Consider the following 21,145-nt stretch of genomic DNA (forward strand, 5'->3'; position numbering starts at 1 on the left):
GGTGGTGGGGGCGGGGCGGACGGGCGGCACGTCGCTCGCTGCGGATCCATGGGCGGACGGGCGGACGGGCGACTAGTCTGCTTTGGCTTTGGGGGCGTGCCGGCGTGCATGCTCACTGCTGTAGGCGACGCGCCTACGCCTGCTCCTACCCACAGTAGACTTCGGCGCGTCCCTAGATGTGCTACGTATGTACTGTAGTACGGTAGTAGGTGACTACCACTACTATAGCAGTACTCTACACTAGTCTACTATTCCTTCTTTGGTTGGCAGAGCTGGCGTGGGTGACGCTATGCTACTCCGAGCACCGCTCCTACCAGAACTAGACGGGGGCGCCCGCTTTGGAGCGTGCGTGCTCAAGACAGACAGGCTGCACGTAGTAAGTAGCTGCGAATTTCCTCGCTGAGAGGTCGATCACATGCACGTAGTGGCGGGCAATTATTGCTCCTCCGAGAGGCTTTCGCCATGCATGGATTCGCAATCAGGGCGTGAGACAAAGGGAAAGCAGCTACACCTAGCGAGAATTCCGACCCTAATTCATCACCGGCACACTCTACTGTACGTGCCACTCCACTCCAGCGGCCCGATCCAGAAACGGCATGCACGGCTTTCTCCGTCCTCGCCAAGCTTCCGCCCGTCTAATCGAGCGCCCGGCCACTTGCTCGCAGCCCTGGATCGAAGCCGGCCACGGGCCGATCAATTGCACCCTTCGATGGTCCAGATCATACACCTGACTGACTGAATCTCTCGGCCTCCACTAGCTCACTCACCCGGTCGCCCACCGAGAGGGAGAGAGAGGGGGAGGAAAAAGGCAGCGTGGTCTTTTTACACGCTCGCGCAAAATCACATGGCCTTTTTCCTTCTTTGCTCCATGGACCATATGCATCCACCAGCTACCGGTGGCGCCCGCCCGTCCCGCACATGCTGTTGCTCTGGCATTGCCAAGGATATCCGAGTGAGAGGGAGAGAGATGCATCTATGTTACTTTCACTATGGATAGTCTAATATGTTACTGTAACATAGCGCTTTCCGAGGTAAAATGAGTCTATAAGTCAATAAATGAAACAAACTATGGCACTACTATTAAGATACTTTGCACTATGAGGGTAGTAACTTAAACTAGTATCATGCATATGACACTAGTCTAAGTTACTCCCCACTATGACCAGCCTTAAACGACAAGGCAAGCACGAACGAGATTGGAACGGCGCGCGCATCTTCACATTGCACTTGATTGGGTGCTCCTCTTCAGGCCCGAGCCAATAAGACCAAGATAACAACGGAATTAATCACTGTGGCAGAGCGCTCTCTCTCTCTCTGACTGCGGTGTTAGTATTTTCTGGGCAATGCAGATGAAGTTCTTATTGTGTACGTGGTGGTTTGCTCCGAGGATGGGCCATGGATGCAGGCCGGAATGACGAAATGACGAATGCAGTTCAAAATTACATTGAATCTACCTGTCTACTTTTGTTCCCTCCGTCTCAACTCTACGTCGTGTGTGCCGTTCTGCTCGAGCTCTGGACGATCTGCCAGCATCTCTGCAGTAGCAGCAGCATCTCAGAATATTCAGCAGTCAATTCGCGAAAGAAGAAAAGAATCTGAAAGCACACGTCGCTGCGTGCAATTTCCACCGTAGCTGCCCGCGCAGTCGCGCGCAGAGGATAGATAGATAGATAGATAGAAGCCTAATGGCACTGCAGCATCCACGTTTCTTTCTCCGCATCGTACCCGATACTTTTGGTCTTTTGGTCTTTCGGCTCGCCATGATCGCGACGCATGCAGCAGTAACTCCGGCCTGCTTCCATGGCCCATCCCGGGAGCAAAACCACGAACACAATAAGAACTTCATCTGACATTGCCCAGAGAAATACTAACGCCGTAGTCAGAGAGAGAGAGAGCGCTCTGCCACAGTGATTAATTCCGTTGTTATCTTGGTCTTATTGGCTCGGGCCTGAAGAGGAGCACCCAATCAAGTGCAATGTGAAGATGCGCGCGCCGTTCCAATCTCGTCCGTGCTTGCCTTGTCGTTTAAGAAATTTTGGCGTCGTGGAGGGGGCACGGCACGGCATGGACCATGCAAGATGCAGCATGCATGCATGCAGCCACGCCGCTGGCCGCTCGATGGCCGGGAGCGCCGTCTTTGTCACAGCCAGGCGACAAGTACGTACGTACGTGCAGTACGTTGGGCTATCAAAACCTCGGCACACACAGCTTTCCGGCGCGTGTGGCTCATCGTGGCCATACGTGCTCTGCGTCGCCCAAGTAACATGATGAGGTCGCTGCTTGCTCAATCATTTCTCTTCTTCTTCCGAACAAGATAATTCAGCAATGGACGAACAGGTCAAGCCACGCCCTGCAGCGCAGACGAAACCTCCCCAATCCAATCCAATCTACGAGCAGCCTGGCGGATTTGACGGGATAGATAGACGTATGCGCACAGCGCCATCCAGCGGGACCAGTTCAACCGGGGCAGTGCGTTCCCGTTGTAGATAAGCTCGGCCGGGACGTGTCCCAGCGAACGAATTATTGCCAGTAGGTGAGCAGCGTTTCCCCAGACGAAATCATCATCTGATTCTGATCAAACCCAAAGCCAAAGCGCTCTCGTGTCATCGGGGTAAAGAAAAGGAAATTTGCCCAAAAGCCAAAAGGGAGCGGAGAATTCGACCACGGTAGCCGCCGCGGGTGAAGTTTTCGGGGAAAAGGGAGGGAGGAATCGTCGCAGCGGTGGCACGGTCTTTCTTGCTGGGGTAAAAAAGAAAGAAAAGTGATCCTCCGCCGCCGTGCCGTGGGCTTGCCGTAGGCTCTGTGTCGGGCGCGGCGAGTAGACCGGTGACCGCGCCGCCGCCAAGGACAGCGGCTCACGAGACCGGTTTTGCCTCGCGCGGGTTTCAGATTCGATTCGAACGCTGCGGGTGCACTGCACTTTTGAACGATCCAGCCAACGTGCCAATGTGGTAGAGACATTCTTTAGTAGTGCAGGTTAGAAAATGCAGGGATCTGGCCCCACTGTACCGTGACGGTTTACTTTCCACGAGCAATGCCGGCCCGTGGGCTGGGCTGGGCTGGGCTGGGCTGGGGTGACATGAATGAATTGACAAGGCGAGCTCGTGCGATTCCCTCACGCCTGCCCGCGCTTTCCAGATCATCTTGGGAGCCTGGAGCGACGACACGGGCATGATCCCCGATCTGTTGGTTCTGTCTTTCGCTTTCTCGTCTTTGATCCCTTTTGGCTTGGATTTGTCCATGTCTGGCTCGCTTTACGAATTTATGGCTGGCCGGTGACCGATCGAACATCGAACGCAGGGCTGTTGCCTGCAAAACGAACGTGTGTCCTTTACCATTTTTTGGGGTCCAACTACGAATGCTTACCTGGATGCTGGATGGCAGCGATCCCACAGAGTAAACTGGTTTTGATGGATGACATCAATTGTTTGTGTATGTGTAGTGGTGGCCAATTAACTTCTTTTTTGAGGGGGTGGTGGCCAATTAACTACCCCCCCCCCCCCCCCCCCCCCCCCCAAAAAAAAGCCTACTTTTTTGCACTATCACGGTGTAAAAATAGTCTTACATTTTGATACGGAGGGAATAGTTTTCACAAAGGTTGTCATGCTTTGGTAGAAAAAAACATAAATACTCCCTCCATTCCTAAATACTTGTCTTTTTAAAGATTTTAAATGGACTATCACATACATATGTATATAGACATATTTTAGAGTGTAGATTCACTCATTTTGTTTCGTATGTAGTCACTTGTTAAAATCTCTAGAAAGACAAATATTTAAGAACGGAGGGAGTAGTTTGCAGGCGCATACAAAAGAATATGTTTGTTCTACAACACATGATATTTTAGATACTGCACGTTCTCCAATGTGCAATTTTGGCCGTTAATTGTTGTATAAATATGTAAATAAACAATTACGATAACATTTTGAAACTATTCTCCTTGAAAAATCTAACAGCGACACAACCAAACCTATATAAATATTGTGCTCAAACTCCAATATGGATGGCTATGTTTGGTAAATGTTAAAAATTTGACGTGCTACCGAACATACAGATTTGTCATACAAAAACAGATAAGTTTGTCATGTTGCTGTGTAAGATTTACCATGTTCTAAAGTGATAATTGTCATGTAGTACCCCGCAAAAAAAAAGATAATTGTCATGTAGTTTAAGGAAATTGTTAAAAAAAATCGCTACAGCAAGTAATTACCATGCGTTCGATCAGACATCAGATTTTTACAGTTAATTTTTACAGCGAGCAATTGTCATATTGACTTTTGAAGAACTTGCGGGCCGCAGAGGTACTTATGACATCGGAAAGGCCCATGATGTTGTCGCTAGGCAAAAGAAGCCCATATGGCCAACCGTAGCACGGTCCGATGCCGCTTCTCCAAGCAAAGCGAGAGGAGTTACTCAAAAAAAAAAAGCAAAGCGAGAGGAAAGGTCTCCAATCGAGAGGCATCAACGGGGTCCACGACGCAGGCTTGTGGTGCCCCAATCCCATGGCGCCGTGGCTGCTGCTCCCCTCCTTCCCGTGGCCTCCCCCGCCCCCTCCCGGCTCCTCCTCTGGCCGCGGCGGCGGAGGCGGTGGAGGCGACGGCGGAGACTGGAAGCCCAACGTCGTCACGGCCATCGCCGGCGTCCACCTCGGCCGCTCCCTCCGCCGTCGCCTCGCCGGCCTCCTCAGCTCGCCGGTACTGGCGCTCTCGCTTAGCCTTCAATTCACTCTTCTATTGTGATGACGCAAACTGTCGGATTTTCACTGGCGACATCTAAGCCTATTTTAGGTAGCTTTATTAGTTAAGACTTATCACTTGTAATATACTGTGATATCCTTCAGTCTCTAGTTATACAGATGTTGGTTGTTATCATGATCACCTATGCTGCCTTTGAACTCTTTAACTTTTCATGTTAGAAATTGGTTTAAGAATTTGTGAGCTCGCTGCATAACTTGATCTGAACTGAATTGTGCAATGCGTAGGAGGTGCGGTCTCTTGATGTCTTACCGAGAATAGGCGACATTTGGTTTGGAGGATTACAGCCACTTGACACACACCACGTTCTTGGGGCGCTGGGAAATGTGTGCTCCGCATCGTTTGTTTGCAGTTCTGCTTTCTTCGGTGGGAATAGATCAGGTGGGAGATACGTCGGTAGCGGAAATTTGCAGCCCAGACGGCCTCGTGGGATCAATTCGAAGAAGAGGCTGTGGACTAATGTTCTTCTTGCTGTTAATATCCTGTGAGTGATTGCTCAATTTAATTCGCATGATTCCCTTCTATTCGATAGTAGTATTAGCCTCCTTTCAGCATTTGTGGATTAACACAGTTTTACTGCTTTAACCAAAGGGCTTATATCGCTCAGATAGCATCGCAAGGAAAGCTTATTATGTGGGGAGCAAAGGTTGGTACGTGTTGAAATTTCCATTTCACCTATACTCTGTTTATTTTTTGACTTATGGGACTGCAACCATGATTTACGATGGAAGGTCAACAGCCTAATTGATAGAGGGGAATTTTGGCGTTTGGCTACATCAACAATTCTTCATGGAAATCTTACTCATCTTGCTGTATGTGATCCTGTTTCTATCGAGAATTAGAACTATACTCTACAAAATGACCATTGCTAACTTTCCTTCCTATCATTGTGGCAATGCAGTTCAATTGTTTTTCGTTGAATTCGATTGGCCCTACTGTGGAGCTCGTTACTGGTCCTAAAAGATTTCTTGCTGTTTATTTCACTTCCGCACTGGCAGGTGTTTGTTTCTCCTTGTTACCTGTTTTCGGTAAATTCATGTGGCGGTGTGATTGCTGTCTGCTTCTTGGTTCATAAATGATTCTTCATTCTTCGAACTGTAACAGGTTCACTAATGAGTTATCGCTATTGTCAATCACCTTCTGTTGGCGCATCAGGGGCCATTTTTGGACTGGTATGTCTAGTTCATTTCCAAAATACAGTTACATAAATACATCAGGGGCCATGAGTATTTTATTATGTATGATGCTTTATCATGGTTGCTTAACCCTACAGCATGGCATAATTTACTAGCAATATGAAATTACGAAATGTCACTGGTAGATCAGAACATAGATCATCTGTTGTAATTTGTTCAGATTGTTTCATCATTATTTCTTTCTATTCTACGACCTCAAAGTTGGAAACTTCAATTTGACCCAGTTCTATGTACTACATTAGTGTATATCTTTTGTTTGCACGTCTTGATTGAGTTGGCCTTTAATGTACTCCCTCCGGTCCTTTTTACTTCGCGTATTAGGTTCGGGTCAAGTCAAACTTTGCAAAGTTTGACCAAATATATATTAAGAAATATCAACATCCACAATACCAAATATATACTCCATGAACTACATTTCATAATGAATCTAACAATATTGATTTGGCATTGTAAATATTGATACCTTTTTCTACAAGTTTGGTCAAAGTAAAGATGCTTTGACTTCAAACAAAACTTATATGCAGACTAAAAAGGACCGGAGGGAGTACATCGTTTTGCCTGCCGTAGTTGAGCATTTGAAAAATGTCATTTTGACCCAGTTCTATGTACTACATTTGTGTATCTTTTGTTTGCACATCTTGATTGAGCTTGCATGTACATCGTTTTGTCTGTCGTGCTGAGCATTTGAGAAATATCATATCATCTTGACCCAGTTCTATGTACTACGTTTGGTGTATCTTTTGTTTGCACATCTTGATTGAGCTGGCCTTTAAGGCCTTGTACAATGCAAGGTGCTTAGAGGGGTACTTCGAAAAATAAACCGATTTTTGTCTAAGCACCGGTGCTTATTTACAGAGGACAAACGCTTAATTAGGCACCCCTGCTATAGAGATAAGCAGCTGGTGCTTAAGAAAAAATCGGTTTATTTTACTAAACACCTCCCTAAGTGGCTTGCATTGTACAAGGCCTAATGTACATCGTTTTGTTTGTCGTACACTCGTACCTGAGCATTTGAAAAATATTATATCATTTGGACCCAGTTCTATGTACTACATTGGTGTATCTTTTGTTTGAACATCTTGATTGAGCTGGCCTTTAAATTTTAATGTACATCGTTTTATCTGTCATACTTGAGCATTTGAATAATATCATTTCTAATTGCCACCAGTATTTTGTACTAACAACAAGAACCGTAGGCCTATTCTTATTTAGTTAAGAAATTCATGATATACGTTCCTACATCATTTTATCACCTTATGTGTATCATCAGGTTGGTGCATATGCTGTTTATACATGGAGGCACAGAAAGCTTTTGGGGCATGGAAGGGAAAGTTTAGAGCAGATAGCACGTGTAGTCATCTTAAACATGGTAGTGATTTATATATTTCCACTTACCTCATGTTTCTTTGTTTTTGCTATTTGCTTTGTCCCATCTAGAAATCTCATATATTCGGTTTGATACAGGGTATGGGTCTCCTTTCAAGGGGCATTGACAACTGGGGTCATGTAAGTCTCCCAAACTTCTGCATAATTCATTCCGCGCTGTAATGAAATGTTTATCTCATGAGTTCACTTGATTAATAACAGCTAGGAGGCTTGCTCGGGGGAGTGGCTGCGGCATGGTTTCTTGGTCCAGCTTGGCAAAACCAGTATGTAGCAAAGGATGGAAGAATGGTGTTCAAAGACAGGGCACCCATTCACCAGCTAATAGGCAGTAAAAGATCACGGTAACTGCGTGTATGATAGCCGTGCTCCTATTTTTACTGTGTATAATAGCTGAGACACGTGGGACAGGAAAGATAAAAGAAAGTAAGAAGGAAGATTGGGACAACATACCAAGCAAAGGGAGCAGCCGAAAACCATGGCTGATACCTAGTTCTGCAGAAGAAATCACCCACCATGCCCATGTGTGGCGGCTGCTGAGCTAGCTCTAGCTCAGAGAAGACCAGTGCCTCTGTGCTCACTTGGAGCTAGTTGCTGTGTTTGGATCACCTGCAGCTGTTACGATTGTGACAGGGTATGGTCAGGCGGTACTGACAATTGTATTTTACATTGTTTATTTATCAAGCATTGGTAGCACCTCATTGATAATCATTTGTGTAACTGAATTCATGATTGATCCTGCTAACTATGGGTATTGATCATTCTTGTCACCACTTTGTTTTATTTCGGTGCATGGATAAGATCTGATGACTGTTGTGGCATGCCAATAAATATATTGGGCACCTGTGTTCAAAAAGAAGTAAGTTGCGCACCAGCAAAATTCAGGACTTGCTACCCCTTTCTCCCTGAAGTTCTTTTTCTCGTTTTTCCTTCCTTGATTTGGGATTTGCGCTCCCGGCTTCAGCTTGGTTTAACTGAACATGAGCTCACAGTACTAACGTGAACATTTACAAGTATTTTAGGGGATACTCCCTCCATAAAGAAATATAAGAGCATATAGATCACTAAAGTAGTGATCTGAACATTCTTATATTTCTTTACGAAGGGATACTTGATTGGATGCCAAATTCTGGCGAAGTTCCGCCTTTTCCAGTAAATCTGATCAAATGTGGCACCAACCTAGTTCAACATACCAAATTTGGCACCATTTCGATTTTGAGTTAATAATGTTGACAGCTTGGCCAAAATATACGGTAATCCACTCCGGTGCCCGGGCTCAGATGAGCCCGGTGAACAGTGCAGTGATTAAAAATAGAAAAAAAATAAATTTTTTTACTGGAAGATGTTTGAGTGCATGATGTGCGTGCAAAATTTCATCCCATCTGGACATCTGTAGAGCTCGTGGCAAAAAAGAGAAATTCGGCCAGAACCGTGCGTGAACAATAACCTTACAGAGCCAAATTTTGTCTTTTTTGTCACGTACTTCTCGAATGTCCAAATTCTACCAAATTTTGCACAAACATCACGCACACAAGTATTTGCTTGGAAAAAAAAATCAGATTTTCTTGCTTTTCTGATTTTGCCCAGGCTCATCTGAGCCCTGGTGCTGAAACGCCGCACTCCAAAATATAGGCTCATTTTATTCCCACCAAGGTGGAGGTGGAGCACATGAAAGGCAAGCCAAAAGCTGTAACCTCTGTGACCTAACTTTGATATTTCAACAACATAAGCAAGCGCGCCACAGTACAAATGCTAAATTACCACTCAGCACGAAAAGGCCCACGGCATGAAATGCCACATCAAAGATGAGCGTTGTAGTATGCTGAATATGTCACAGGTAAGAGCATGAGTACATTCTTCTCTACCATAAGCCCCCAGCCCTTCGGCGAGACCTTAAGAGTACACATTCTTCTCTACCACAAGTCCCCAACCCTTCGGTGAGACCTTACAATTTGGTAAAGGCGTAAGGCAGCCACCTTCGTGACATAAAGCCCTGTAAATTAGCATAATATAGACCTATATCTACAGTTATATCCGCCTCAGATGGTCCGGAATTCACCATACAGTTAAAATTTACTGAAACACAGAACCCGCCTTTGCAGCATCTTCCCAGTTCAGGAAGTTCCAAGCAGCAAAATTGCAACCACATCGACCTCATATTCAGGATAGATTTGTGAACAATGGAGCAGATACATTGGAAGCAATCTGACCATCACTTCAGGAATGGAGGAGAGCTGCAAGTTTACACTCGAATGAGATTTATTTTGCTCATAAATTACCCAGGGGCAGAGAACTGAAAAGCAAATTGAAGCAGCACATATGTAACTGAAGCAGACTTGTGGGTTTTGAAATTCGGATTCAATCAATGCAATTTCGCTAACGGGATACATACATAAATCAAATGTCCACCAGACCTGATTGCATATCAATCCATAGGGTAGTGTTGTACGAAAGAAGCACCCAATGCACCACAAGACAAAATATTAGGTTAATTCAAAATAATACAGTACATATCTTCTATCTTCAATATGATCATTTATTTTCATTTAAAGGAAAATAACCCTAATACTTTATCTATTAGATACAAAACAATGCAGTAGATTCATTGAGTGTCTCAATTCAAAAGTCAATGGCTACTTGGCTAGAACTAAAGCACTTCAAACTAACTATCCAAATAATAAACATTAAATTAGAAATACAACCCTAAGTACATGCTACAGAGATAAGAGATCAGATACTTACAATACGGAGATGGAGCAATTGGAGGAGACTTGGTTGTTGTGCCACTTCGTTTCTTCCGTGGAGGAATGGAATGTCGAAAATGAGGCACTGGGGGTGAAGGTATCGGCATCATTTGATAAGTTGGTCCAGGGACTGCGTTTGGTACATGATTGGGGGATGGTAAGGGATGGGGAGGATCTACACGGCCAGGGATTGGTGGAAATGCTGGAGGAAGGTATGGTTTATGAACTGGGGGGGATGGAACAGCAGATGGCTGTGGTGAATGCACAAATGGAGGCAGCTTAGGGCCACTACCAAAGCAGGGTGGTTTTAACATTGGCCTACCAGCTGGAGGAAAGGGGTTACAGTCAGAACATGGAAAACAAGGGGGGTGGTTTGGTAAAGGGGGAGAAGCCCGAGGGGAGGGACTAGAGGTTGGGGGTGCAAGGTACGGGACACTCCCAGATGGCGACAAAGATGGTGGTACACTTGTAGAAGGTGATGGAGAGGGGGATGGATATGGAGATGGTGAAGGAGCTGGACTAGGAGATAAATATGAGATTGAGTGTTGCAGATACGATGACAGCTGAACTCCTTTTACCTTACCAAATACAGAGTGATTAAGCCCAAGGTTCCTCGCGTCAGGTTCTTTGATTAGCTCAGCTAGTTGTTTCAATCTATATGGCAACAGAATACTAGTCCCATCTAACACCGATGCCTCAATAGTTGCTGGGGCTTCAACTGAAGAACCAATTTCATTCCTGAACTGCAAGTATATTCTCTGCATATATATGATAGACAGTGAGCTTAAATTCAAAAAATGAAGCCAGAAAATCGGTAATAATACCTCGTCGAAAGTGATTAAATCGGTGATACCTCATAGGACCTCAAGTTCAATCCAAATTCCAATTGATTTTTTAGCTCTGTAAGATTACCCAAGATCTGACCAATGGAGTTGTTCAGCACAAAGTTGAATAGTGGGTCTGTGCTTGCCCATATAGAACCAGATTGCGCAGGAACAACAGTAATTCCTCCAGGGAATCCCAACAACTCGATGGAAGATGGATAACCAAAAATTGATGGTGTCAAGGATAGGTTCAGCTGCTTCAGCATCATCCCTATTAAGGATGACCTCAGTACACTAAGGGCCGGCAAACTTATTGAAGCATCTTTTGGATAAGGAAGAACACCAAAAACCACACGCGTGGAGTATTTAGAAGCTAAAGAGTGCATCGAAACAATGGAAACCTGTTTTAAAACATATTTGGATTAACCAATGGTAAAGGCAGAAGAATAGAAGAGAAATAAGAAAATTCTGTCACCTTGCTATTAGGTACACCAATCTCTTCAAATATGTCACTCCCTATTCTGTCCATGTGAGCAGCGAGGAACGATACTGGCTTTTCCAACGTGAAACCAACCTGGATTTCAGCTGAAACAGAGAAAAGAGTCCTTTAGTCGATACTCAAATCCACCATTACGCATCACTATATAGTTCTGTGAAGTAGAAAATGCAAATGACATTTTTACAAACAAACATATGGGCAAATAGAAATAGACAAGCTCTAGGAAAATGTTCGCCAAGTTAGCCAAGATGAAGGGACAATGTGGTTTAGCTTTTGTTTAGTTTAGCACAGTTCAGTACAAGTAAATAACTAACCTAGTGGTAAAATAGGATTGCTAGTAGTGGTTTGAGAGATAACAACCAGTCAATAAAGAATCACTCTAGCACTTCCGCGGACAGGGAGTGACTAGGGGTATAAAAAGCTACAGGTCAAATGCACTTGACATAAATGTGCCACAAATGCGAGGGACTGGGAGCGTGTTTGGTTCGGGTCCTTGCTGCCAAACGCCTGGCCTGGAGCTTCCCTGGGAGCAGCCTGGTCTTTGTTTGGTTAGATTCCTGAAAAACTAGACCAGTGCATGACCTGGATCGTCCAGGCAGTTGGTTAGACTCAGGCATCCTATTCTGGTAGCCTGGATCATGGAAAGCAGCAGCCTGGCGTTAATACAGCACTTTGCAGATGGATTACAGGCCAGTATGTCAGTACATATATTTATTTAATCCTTTGATGGCTTCCCAGGCCTAGGGCAGGATCCAAACAGCTACCTGTCCAGGCTGACTGGCCAGGCCAAAAAATCAAAATCCAGAAGCCCAGGCGGGGCAGCACTTTCCTCCAGGCATGCAGCCCAGGGCACGAAACAAGCTATCCCTAGTTAGCACAGCCACCATTACTGATAAGAATGTACAGGCGTCAAACTTAGTATATACTAGCACAGAAAATTTATCTCAACAGGAAAGACAAAATGCATATAGAAGAACCAAGTGATACAGAGATTAAAGAGGGCAGTAGAGCACTATGGCACTACCGTATATAAGTTATTAGATTAAGATTGCATGGTAAGCTATTAGATAAGAGTACCTTAATTACATGGTAAGATTTTATTGTCCTGCAAACATTTGAGACACCTTAAGTAAGGAGTTTATATTCTACTTAAGCCCTTAGAATCCAGGGCTAAGAAAATGCTAGCATAGGTAGTGTGAGTTTAATTACACGTGAGAACCCAATTAAATCTTGATGAAAAATATGACGAGTTTGAGAATGTGAGGTTGCTCAAGCCACTTCATACAGGTCCCAAATATACAACTATTTAAACTTCATGGTCTGGGCAAAGAACAATAACCATATTTTACACTTAACTACAGAGAAATATACCTTCAATCATTCACTGAACAATTTCTTATCTAATTCATAGGCGTGCATAAGTATGGTAGGTATGTCAACAACATAACACACACCCGAGAACACTTCACATAAACACTTAATAGCAAAATACGAGGACGCTTGTAAATTGTAATTAATCCGTAGCCTAGCCAACACAACCATGCAATGCCAGTGATAAATGAAGCCAATGACATGTATGGCAAGCCTCCATTTAAATGAGCATCTTATACAGGCAGGGTAAAGTAAACACAGCAACCACGTCTGGAATCACCAGTACACTACCACCAGCTTATGCAGTAGGAAATTCATAAATCCATGACCCTTGTTATCATGACAAAAGTAGTGATCTAAATGATCTTGTATTTCTTTACAGATGGAGTACTCTGGAAACAAATTACACATCTAACTTTGACAGAAACAAGCCAAGAATTCTACACCCTGTGTGTGTGTGTTTTTTTGAAGGCTACACCCTGTGTGTTGGGAAACCCATGAAAGAGCAAATCATACAGGCACAGGCTGTATACAAAAAGAAAAATACGGGAACCCGAGTACCATGTCCAAGTGACCTCTAAGGCTCTAACAAGACATTTCCAGGAATAACTTTTATGTTGCATCAATCATAACAATTGCCTTCAAACACCAGGTCATAACAGCAAAACCTATATGAACTTGTAATTCAAACTATCTAAGTAAGGTTTCAACTGAATCCAGAATCTGAAATTCATTACAAGAAGAGAAGTAGAGAACCAATCGTTCACCAACCAGAGACAGCCAATTGTCCCAGAGCACCAGCCGACCGAAGTTGAGTAGTAAAATCGTGCAAATCCTAGATCCAGGGCGGATGCATCGAAGCATCGAACAGCAGCCCGAGGTGATGAACTCGCAGTCGTCCCATCTCGTCGATCCGCTGTCTAAGGCCTAATTGACTGAGTCGTCACTGCACCCACGCGCACGCGCAGTAGACCAACTAAACCGACTAATCGCTAACCACGAGGAAGAAGAAGTTAAGCGGTGGAGGCGGAGAGCTCACCGGCGAGAACGTCGGGGTCGCTGGAGAGGTAACCCTTGGGGCGGGAGGGCAGGAGGAGGAACAGCGCCGGGACGAGGACCCCGACAGCGAGCGCGAGCACGAAGACGCACCGGAACGAGACGGAGCGGCCGACCGCGCCGGCGAAGCCGCACCCCCACCCTCCCCCTCCTCCTCCTCCGCCGGCGATCGCGAGGCCTCCCGCGCCGCCGAGCTCGACATCGACGGGCTTCCCCATTCCGAGCGCATCTGACTCCGCCCCCACGACCCCCAGCTCCCCGCCGCCGCCGCCGCCGCAACCACCCGCGGGCGCGCGTGGAGGCCGCCTGGACGACTAGCCGCGCCGCGCTTCTACCTCCCGCCGGCGAGACTGTCGGTTAAGTAGGGTTTTTTTTCCCTCTCCCCGCCTCGTCTCCCCCCTTGGATTTATCCCCTTGTTTTGTGCCTGAGGTGGGTGCCAAGTATGCGGATGGATTTCGACGGGGAGCTTTCTCTTCCTTTTCCCCCCCTCTTTGCTTTGCTCAGTGCCCGAGCCATGTGCTATTTTTTGCCGAGATATAGTACATTCGCGTGAGGGTACGATATTTCTTTTTTGAGCTGTGAGTAGGAGTGTTTTTTACTGCGGCCATTTCGTTTGGGCATCGCCGTCAGGGACGCTGCCTGATGACCACCTGGCTCTGGCTGCGAGGCCAAATCCCACCTTGCTTTCCCGACCAACCGGGCATGTGAGGACATGTGGCGAGCTACCTCACTTGCCATTTCTTTTCTTTTTTTTGGCTTCTCATCAGCTTCGTCACAGGTCACTTGTCAACTGGGACGCACACTTGTGCAGCCACCGAGTGCGCTTTTGTTTAGTGACCGCACCGGCTTTGCGTGTTTTGTGTAGCGTCCGTGTCATTAGGTGGCCGCCATAGACTGGCTTTGGCTGGCCCCGGTCAGTTGGTTGGGGGTTCACCAGAGAATTCTTACTCTTGTTTGTATTACACGTACCGCGTGATGTGGCGCAATGTATGACAGGTGTAGTAAGCAATGGTATCCCTAGTTTCAAAGGAAAAAAGCAATAGTATCCCTTACGTTCCACAAAATATAAGGTCATCTTCAACACAGACCCTTGACCCGCCTGCATACGTCCGGATCATGCTGTCCGGACATGTTGTGTCATCCAGTGCGGGTTTGTACCGGTTAACAGGATAGTCCGGACGCACTTTCTCTCGCAAACGTAGAGGCTTTGTAGGCATCCGGACCGCTCCCAAGCCCGCATCTAATCGACTGGCCCACCCAAACCCACCTCCCGCGCTTTTCATCCCACGCGTCGGGCTGCTTGCCGTACCGCATTCATGTCGGCCCAAAGCAGGCAGTGTCCAGCATTGATGTCCGCGATTTGACCGAATGGGAAGGCGGTGCAAACAGACGCGACCTCTCGGGTGTCGCCGCTTCAATGCAGACGCCGCATCACGAGAAACCTACTTCAGCTGCTGCACCACACTGAAGCAGGCTGGCCGACCCTCCGTCTGGCCTGGCCGTGGCTATTTAAGACCTACACTGGTGACGCACAGATCCACACTCCCCCTGCCTGGCATCGCGCCCGTCCTCCTCTCCCTCGCCGTCACCTCGCTGAGCCCTTCCTCATATTTGAGCCCATCGGCGATGCCGAAGTCCTAGTTCTCCGCGCCGGTAGAAGTTCCTCTTCAGGTGGATCGTGGTACCGCCGACCTTGCTCTGCGGGACCATCTGCATCCACGACGGCGGGCTCCTCTGGCGACGAGGAGGACCAACCACAACAAAGGCCCCATCTTCTCTCGGAGGCGGCTTCGACGGACGAAGAATTCGTTTGTCAGATGGAGATCATGACGGGGTTTTCCCTCCATCACATGGGCCCGGCGCCGCCATCGCCAGCGCACGTAAGCGGGGGGCGGCATCCCCACTGCGACAGGTGAAGGACGAGCCGGTGTCCCTACCACGCAACCGCGGGCTCCAAATTGGTGGCCATGTGAAGCAGGATCCGGCATCCCCTTAGCATCTCCGCCGTGTGAAGGACGAGCCGGTGTCGCCCCCGCCGCACAACCGCTACATGTTGGGAACGCAATAATTTCAAAATTTTCCTACGCACACGCAAGATCATGGTGATGCATAGCAACGAGAGGGGAAGAGTGTTGTCCACGTACCCTCGTAGACCGTAAGCGGAAGCATTATGACAACGCGGTTGATGTAGTCGTACGTCTTCAAGATCCGACCCATCCTAATACCGAAAGTACGGCATCTCCGCGATCTGCACACGTTCGGCTCGGTGACGTCCCACGAACTCTCGATGCAGCTGAGTGTCAAGGGAGAGCTTCGTCAGCACGACGACGTGATGACGGTGATGATGAAGCTACCGGCGCAGGGCTTCTCCTAAGCACTACGACGATATGACCAAGGTGGATTATGGTGGAGGGGGCACCGCACATGGCTAAGGGATCAATGATCAACTTGTGTGCCCTAGGGTGCCCCCTGCCCCCGTATATAAAGGAGCAAGGGGGGAGGTCGGCCGGCCCTTGGGGCACGCCAAGGAGGGGAGGAGTCCTCCTCCTAGTAGGAGTAGGACTCCCCTTTCCTAGTCCAACTAGGAGGATGAAGGGGGAAGGAAGGAGAGGGAGAGAAGAGAAGGAAAGGGGGGCGCCCCCCCCTTCCCTAGTCCAATTCGGACTAGAGGGGAGGGGGCGCGCGGCCCTGCCTTGGCCGGCCCTCTCTCTCCACTAAGGTATCCGGATCCGGCTATACGCCATACTTCGGCACCGCCCACTTCAAATATGGAACCTCCTCGATGGCGGGGAACGAGGCAAAAGAACTTCTTCCATAATTCAAAATGGGCCTCGATGCCTAAGAATAGCTTGCAGAGGGCAACGAAACCTGAGATATGCAGAATCGAACCTGGGGTGAGGTTGTGTAGTTGGATGCCGTAAAATTCCAATAACCCCATGAGAAAGGGATGGATTGGAAAACCTAGGCCCCGCAACAGGAATGGGACGAAACACACCCTCTCCTCCTTATTGGGGTTGGGGAAGTTCTCAGCCATCACGTCGTTGCTGATTGAGGCCAATCCCGCTCGAACAGAGACTGGATCCATGAGGGGAAGATAGCCCTACGTCTGGAGTCAGCTCAGCTGAAGATGAGGCATGGAGCAACTCTGCTAATCACCCTCTTGAGGGCCATGGGGCGCGAAGAGGAGCTTGGGGCACTAGCCATAATGGAGGGCTCTATTCATGGCTAAACTTGGCACTTTTCCTTTTTGCGCGTTGTGGGATGGCATTGGGGGATCTACAACCCCTTATATAGATGTCGTCTGAGCATGGTGGGGCCTGTTTGCAAAAAAGCATGGACCGTTCGTATTCACTTAGTGCACGGAAATTGAAGCGGCAACAGGGAGGAAGCGTAAGAGGCAGGAACATCAAGGTCATGGCCGGACTGACATTGATACGAAGTATAATGAAGAACCCGTCTTGCAAAGCCGAAGACATAATTCGGATACTACTCGTCGTTGAAGGCTAGTTCGGGGGCTACTAAGGGAGTCCTGGATTAAGGTGTCCTCGGGTGTCCGACCCGTGTGTTATGGGCCGGACTGATGGGCCGTGAAAGATAAAGAGTAGAAGGCCTTCCCCTGTGTCCGGATGGGACTCTCCCTTGCGTGGGTGACAAGATTGGCGTCCGGATGTATAGATTCCTAACTCTGTAAACCGACTATGTACAACCTTAGGCCCCTCCGGTATTTATATAATCCGGAGGGTTTAGTCCATAGAGACAATCAGAATTCATATAGGCTAGACGGCTAGGGCTTAGCCATTACGATCTCGAGGTAGATCAACTCTTGTAACCCCTATACTCATCGAAGTTAATCAAGCAGGAAGTAGGGTTTTACCTCCATTAAGAGGGCTTGAACCCGGGTAAACATTATGTTCCCTTTGTCTCCTGTTACCTTCGATCCTCAAACACACAGTTCGGGACCCCTACCCGAGATCGACCGGTTTTGACACCGACACTACCCGCATAGCCTTTTCATTTAGTATACCTAGCCGTCTAATCAACTTCCTGCAGGCCACTTCTCCCATTTACTTCTCCATCGGGAATCGATTTTCCTCGGCTTCTTCACCTCTCCTTCATCTTCATTTGCATCCAAACCACACTGCATTCACATTGTTTTAACCTCTTCACATCATCCTGGAGTAATTCCGAAACCCCCTTAAAATAATCATCTTATTCAGTTAGACTAGCCATCTAATCCTAATTCTCCAAACCATAGCCCTCTGGTCCAGCGGTTCCAAATGGCGAAAGAGATCCAGATGCAGGTTTTTAGCGTCCAACATGTCCTCGTGAAGGCTCATTGAGCATAGTTGCCACAGTCACCGACCACCCAAGGGTTGTTCGGAAGTGGATCAACAATGTATCCAACTCCCTCCAAAAGGTGGAGATGAAGGTCATCGGTCTCGACGCAGAGTACACGTAGTGTGCCACTGGGAAGATCCAACGCGCCGCCGTCCTTCAGCTGTGCCTCGAAGATGATGTTTTGGTGTACCACATCATACACGAGCCCTTCATACCAGGTGAGATTCACGATTTCTTGTCTCAGGAGGACATATACTTCTGTGGGGCAGCCATCGCAGGGGACAAACAGAAGTTGGAGCCGTACAACCTTGATTTGAAAAGCATCGCTGACGTACAAACCAAAATAAAAATTCATGTAGAAGACTATGATAAACCGACACCATCCCTATTCGACGTAGCAAATTTTGTGCTTAGAACAAATCTTCTGAAGGGTGACGAGACGCTGGCATTAAGGTCGTCTGGATGGGAGAATTTTCCCTTGACGTATGAGCGGATAAAATATGCTGCCCTCAATGCCCATGTGAGTTTCGAGATAGCTGCAAGGTCCAGAGAGCTTGTTGCGAAGCCGTCTCCCACAGAAAATTAGAAGAAGAAGAAGAAGAAGAAGAAGATACACCAGCAGCAGGGCATTATGGATGGATGAACTATTTCCTCTGTTGTAAAAAAATTATTCCCTCTCTGTGTATACTGATATAGATGGACTATTTCGATGGTGTGCATGTCTTTGGAACAAGTAGAAGTATGGGTCCGCTTGACTATAAGGAACTATTTATCCGCCTAGCTTTCTCTACTACTCCTTCCAGTGATCGGTATGCAATGCATGTGTCCGTAGACACGACAACTTGTCCATGGAAGTACAACTACGACGACCATCACGTTTCATCCACTACCACTCGCGATTCCCACGACGCCGCTCCAACCCACGACACCACGTTCCCCGATGTGCGCCTCACCCCTCTCTGCTACACCGCCCCTCTGCCTTTGTGTGCATGACATGTGGGCCACCTAAAATGCGGTAAGCATCAAGTTTCTACCACAGCCACACGCAATTCCCACGATGCCGCTCGAACCCATGACACCACATGTCCCCCGACCTGCGGCTCACCCCTCTCAGCCCCACTGCCCCTCTGCCTTCGGGAGCATTACATGTGGACCAGCCACCTATCGGGTCCACGTGTTATTGACTCAAAGGCAGGTGTAGTAAGGCGCTGAAGCTCAGTCCCGAGGGCCCCGAGAGGGGAATGTAACTCCTGCGCCAGACCTTGTGGTGCTAATGCTGCACGAACTCGTGCCAAACTCGAGATTTGTTTATTTACTATACATGCACGCAATGATTTGATGGACATTGTAATCTCAACATCTAATGGGGAGCTCTAAATTTGAATTTGAAACTTATAAAACAAAAAAAATTCAAAACAAATAAATTGGAAGAGAGGGAGTATACCGTAGGATGTGTCCCATACGAAACAAGTCCCCTGGTTTGTCACCGCAAAGATGCGGTTAGAAAGGAGCACAGCGTCTTCGTACTCATACGGCAACAAATCGGCCACACACAACATGGTCCACCTTTGAACGCCATGTGCAAGGTTCGTGAAAGCAATCACGATGTCGAACACCGCGATGAGAGTGTAATTTTGGTTGGCAGACGACCTTATCGGGCCTTCCATGATTTCTACTTCAATCTCACCGTGGTTCCATCATACCAATTCGGGCGGTGGCCCATTGCATGGCTGATCCCAATGTTGGACAAAGCTTCTACAAGAACGGTGTCACCATTTTAAATGTTTTGCAAATTAATGTTGGTACCGTCCCATACATATGCAAGCCAATCTCCACTCGCACCGAGCCTAACCTGTGAAACAGTGGGCAGGGGGAGAATTAGGAAATGGACACGGAAGTAGTCTTTAGAATGCATTTACTACGTGATCAAACTCATCTTACCTACTCATCGGACAAAATCCGAGTGCCCCTCAACATCGGCATCTCAAGGGGTGTCAACTTGCAACTACGGCCACGCCGCACTGGAGAGACCCCCAAGGAAACATCCTCGTGCGTTGCATAGAACATCAAGATGCATTTGTATGAGTAGTTTATCTTGTGAGAGAAAAGGATGAACGAGGAAGGACTTATTTACAAATGTAGAGAGGGGTGTAGGTATCTTTTTGCACAATTGCCATAGTTTTCTTCCTATCCGTCAGATATAAATCGGACGACCTATATTGCAGGATGGCAGGCACACCATCATCACCAACTCTACTTTTTATAAGATATAAGAGAGTAGTAGACTAGCAAGATGCCCGTGCGTTGCACGGAACATCAAGATGCATTTGTATGAGTAGTTTATCTTGTGGGAGAAAAGGATGAACGAGGGAAGGCCTGATTTGCAAATGTGGAGAGGGGTGTGGGTATCTTTTTGCAAAATTGCGACAGTTTCCTTCCTATCCGTTAGATATAAATCGGACGGCCTATACTGCAGGATGGCAGGCACACCATCATCAACAACTATGTTTTTTATAAGAGTAGAGTAGAGATAGAGATAAAGACTACTACTACCAATGTGCTGGCCCGTGCGTTGCAATGGATCCAAAGTAGTAGAATAATACTTGTTCCCGGGCTTGAAATATAAACACTAGTTTTGATATACATATATCAATAAAAATAAATCATGCTTCACTCAAAATATATTCCTCGGGCTATTTTGATGAGGTGAGGGATGGGTGTGGCTGGTTTGAAGATAACATGTTTTAAAAAATTAGAGCTATTTTCACATTTTGTAGCTTGGCACGGCATCCGGTGCACCTAACCGCCTAAAAAAAATTGAGTTTGGTTCGGTGGCACACGCTGCAGCAAGATGCCCGTGTGGGCTTCTTCTATAACTAGCAAGATGCCCGTGCATTGTAGGGAACATCAAGATGTATTTTTTTTACAAAACACATGTTGTGATTGACCCTTGCAGGAGTAATCCCATGTGTAAAAACT

The 21,145-nt window shown here is 47.1% G+C and overlaps 2 protein-coding genes across 4 annotated transcripts; one reads left to right on the forward strand and one right to left on the reverse strand.

Annotated features, from left to right (window-relative positions):
- Positions 1 to 4,415: 4,415 nt before the first annotated feature.
- LOC125509536 (RHOMBOID-like protein 10, chloroplastic) lies at positions 4,416 to 8,103 on the forward strand. The gene is made up of 9 exons (XM_048674522.1): positions 4,416 to 4,694; positions 4,982 to 5,238; positions 5,346 to 5,400; positions 5,486 to 5,566; positions 5,656 to 5,752; positions 5,859 to 5,926; positions 7,221 to 7,319; positions 7,415 to 7,456; positions 7,538 to 8,103. The coding sequence occupies exons 1-9, from the start codon at positions 4,503 to 4,505 to the stop codon at positions 7,679 to 7,681; spliced, it is 1,035 nt and encodes a 344-aa protein (XP_048530479.1). The 5' UTR covers positions 4,416 to 4,502; the 3' UTR covers positions 7,682 to 8,103.
- Positions 8,104 to 9,120: 1,017 nt separating this feature from the next.
- LOC125509534 (inverted formin-2-like) lies at positions 9,121 to 14,325 on the reverse strand. Of its 3 annotated transcripts, none has more exons than XM_048674520.1 (6): positions 13,811 to 14,325; positions 11,377 to 11,486; positions 10,931 to 11,302; positions 10,076 to 10,835; positions 9,726 to 9,747; positions 9,121 to 9,567 (listed from the first exon to the last, which is right to left on the reverse strand). In XM_048674520.1, the coding sequence occupies exons 1-5, from the start codon at positions 14,043 to 14,045 to the stop codon at positions 9,731 to 9,733; spliced, it is 1,494 nt and encodes a 497-aa protein (XP_048530477.1). In that variant the 5' UTR covers positions 14,046 to 14,325; the 3' UTR covers positions 9,121 to 9,567; positions 9,726 to 9,730. The 3 variants fall into 3 exon arrangements, with proteins under 3 accessions (XP_048530477.1, XP_048530478.1, XP_048530476.1); XM_048674521.1 differs by having other exon boundaries at positions 9,121 to 9,626; XM_048674519.1 differs by lacking the exon at positions 9,726 to 9,747 and having other exon boundaries at positions 13,811 to 14,324.
- Positions 14,326 to 21,145: the final 6,820 nt, after the last annotated feature.

Source organism: Triticum urartu, chromosome 5 (assembly GCF_003073215.2).
Source record: "Triticum urartu cultivar G1812 chromosome 5, Tu2.1, whole genome shotgun sequence".
Classification (NCBI taxonomy): domain Eukaryota; kingdom Viridiplantae; phylum Streptophyta; class Magnoliopsida; order Poales; family Poaceae; genus Triticum; species Triticum urartu.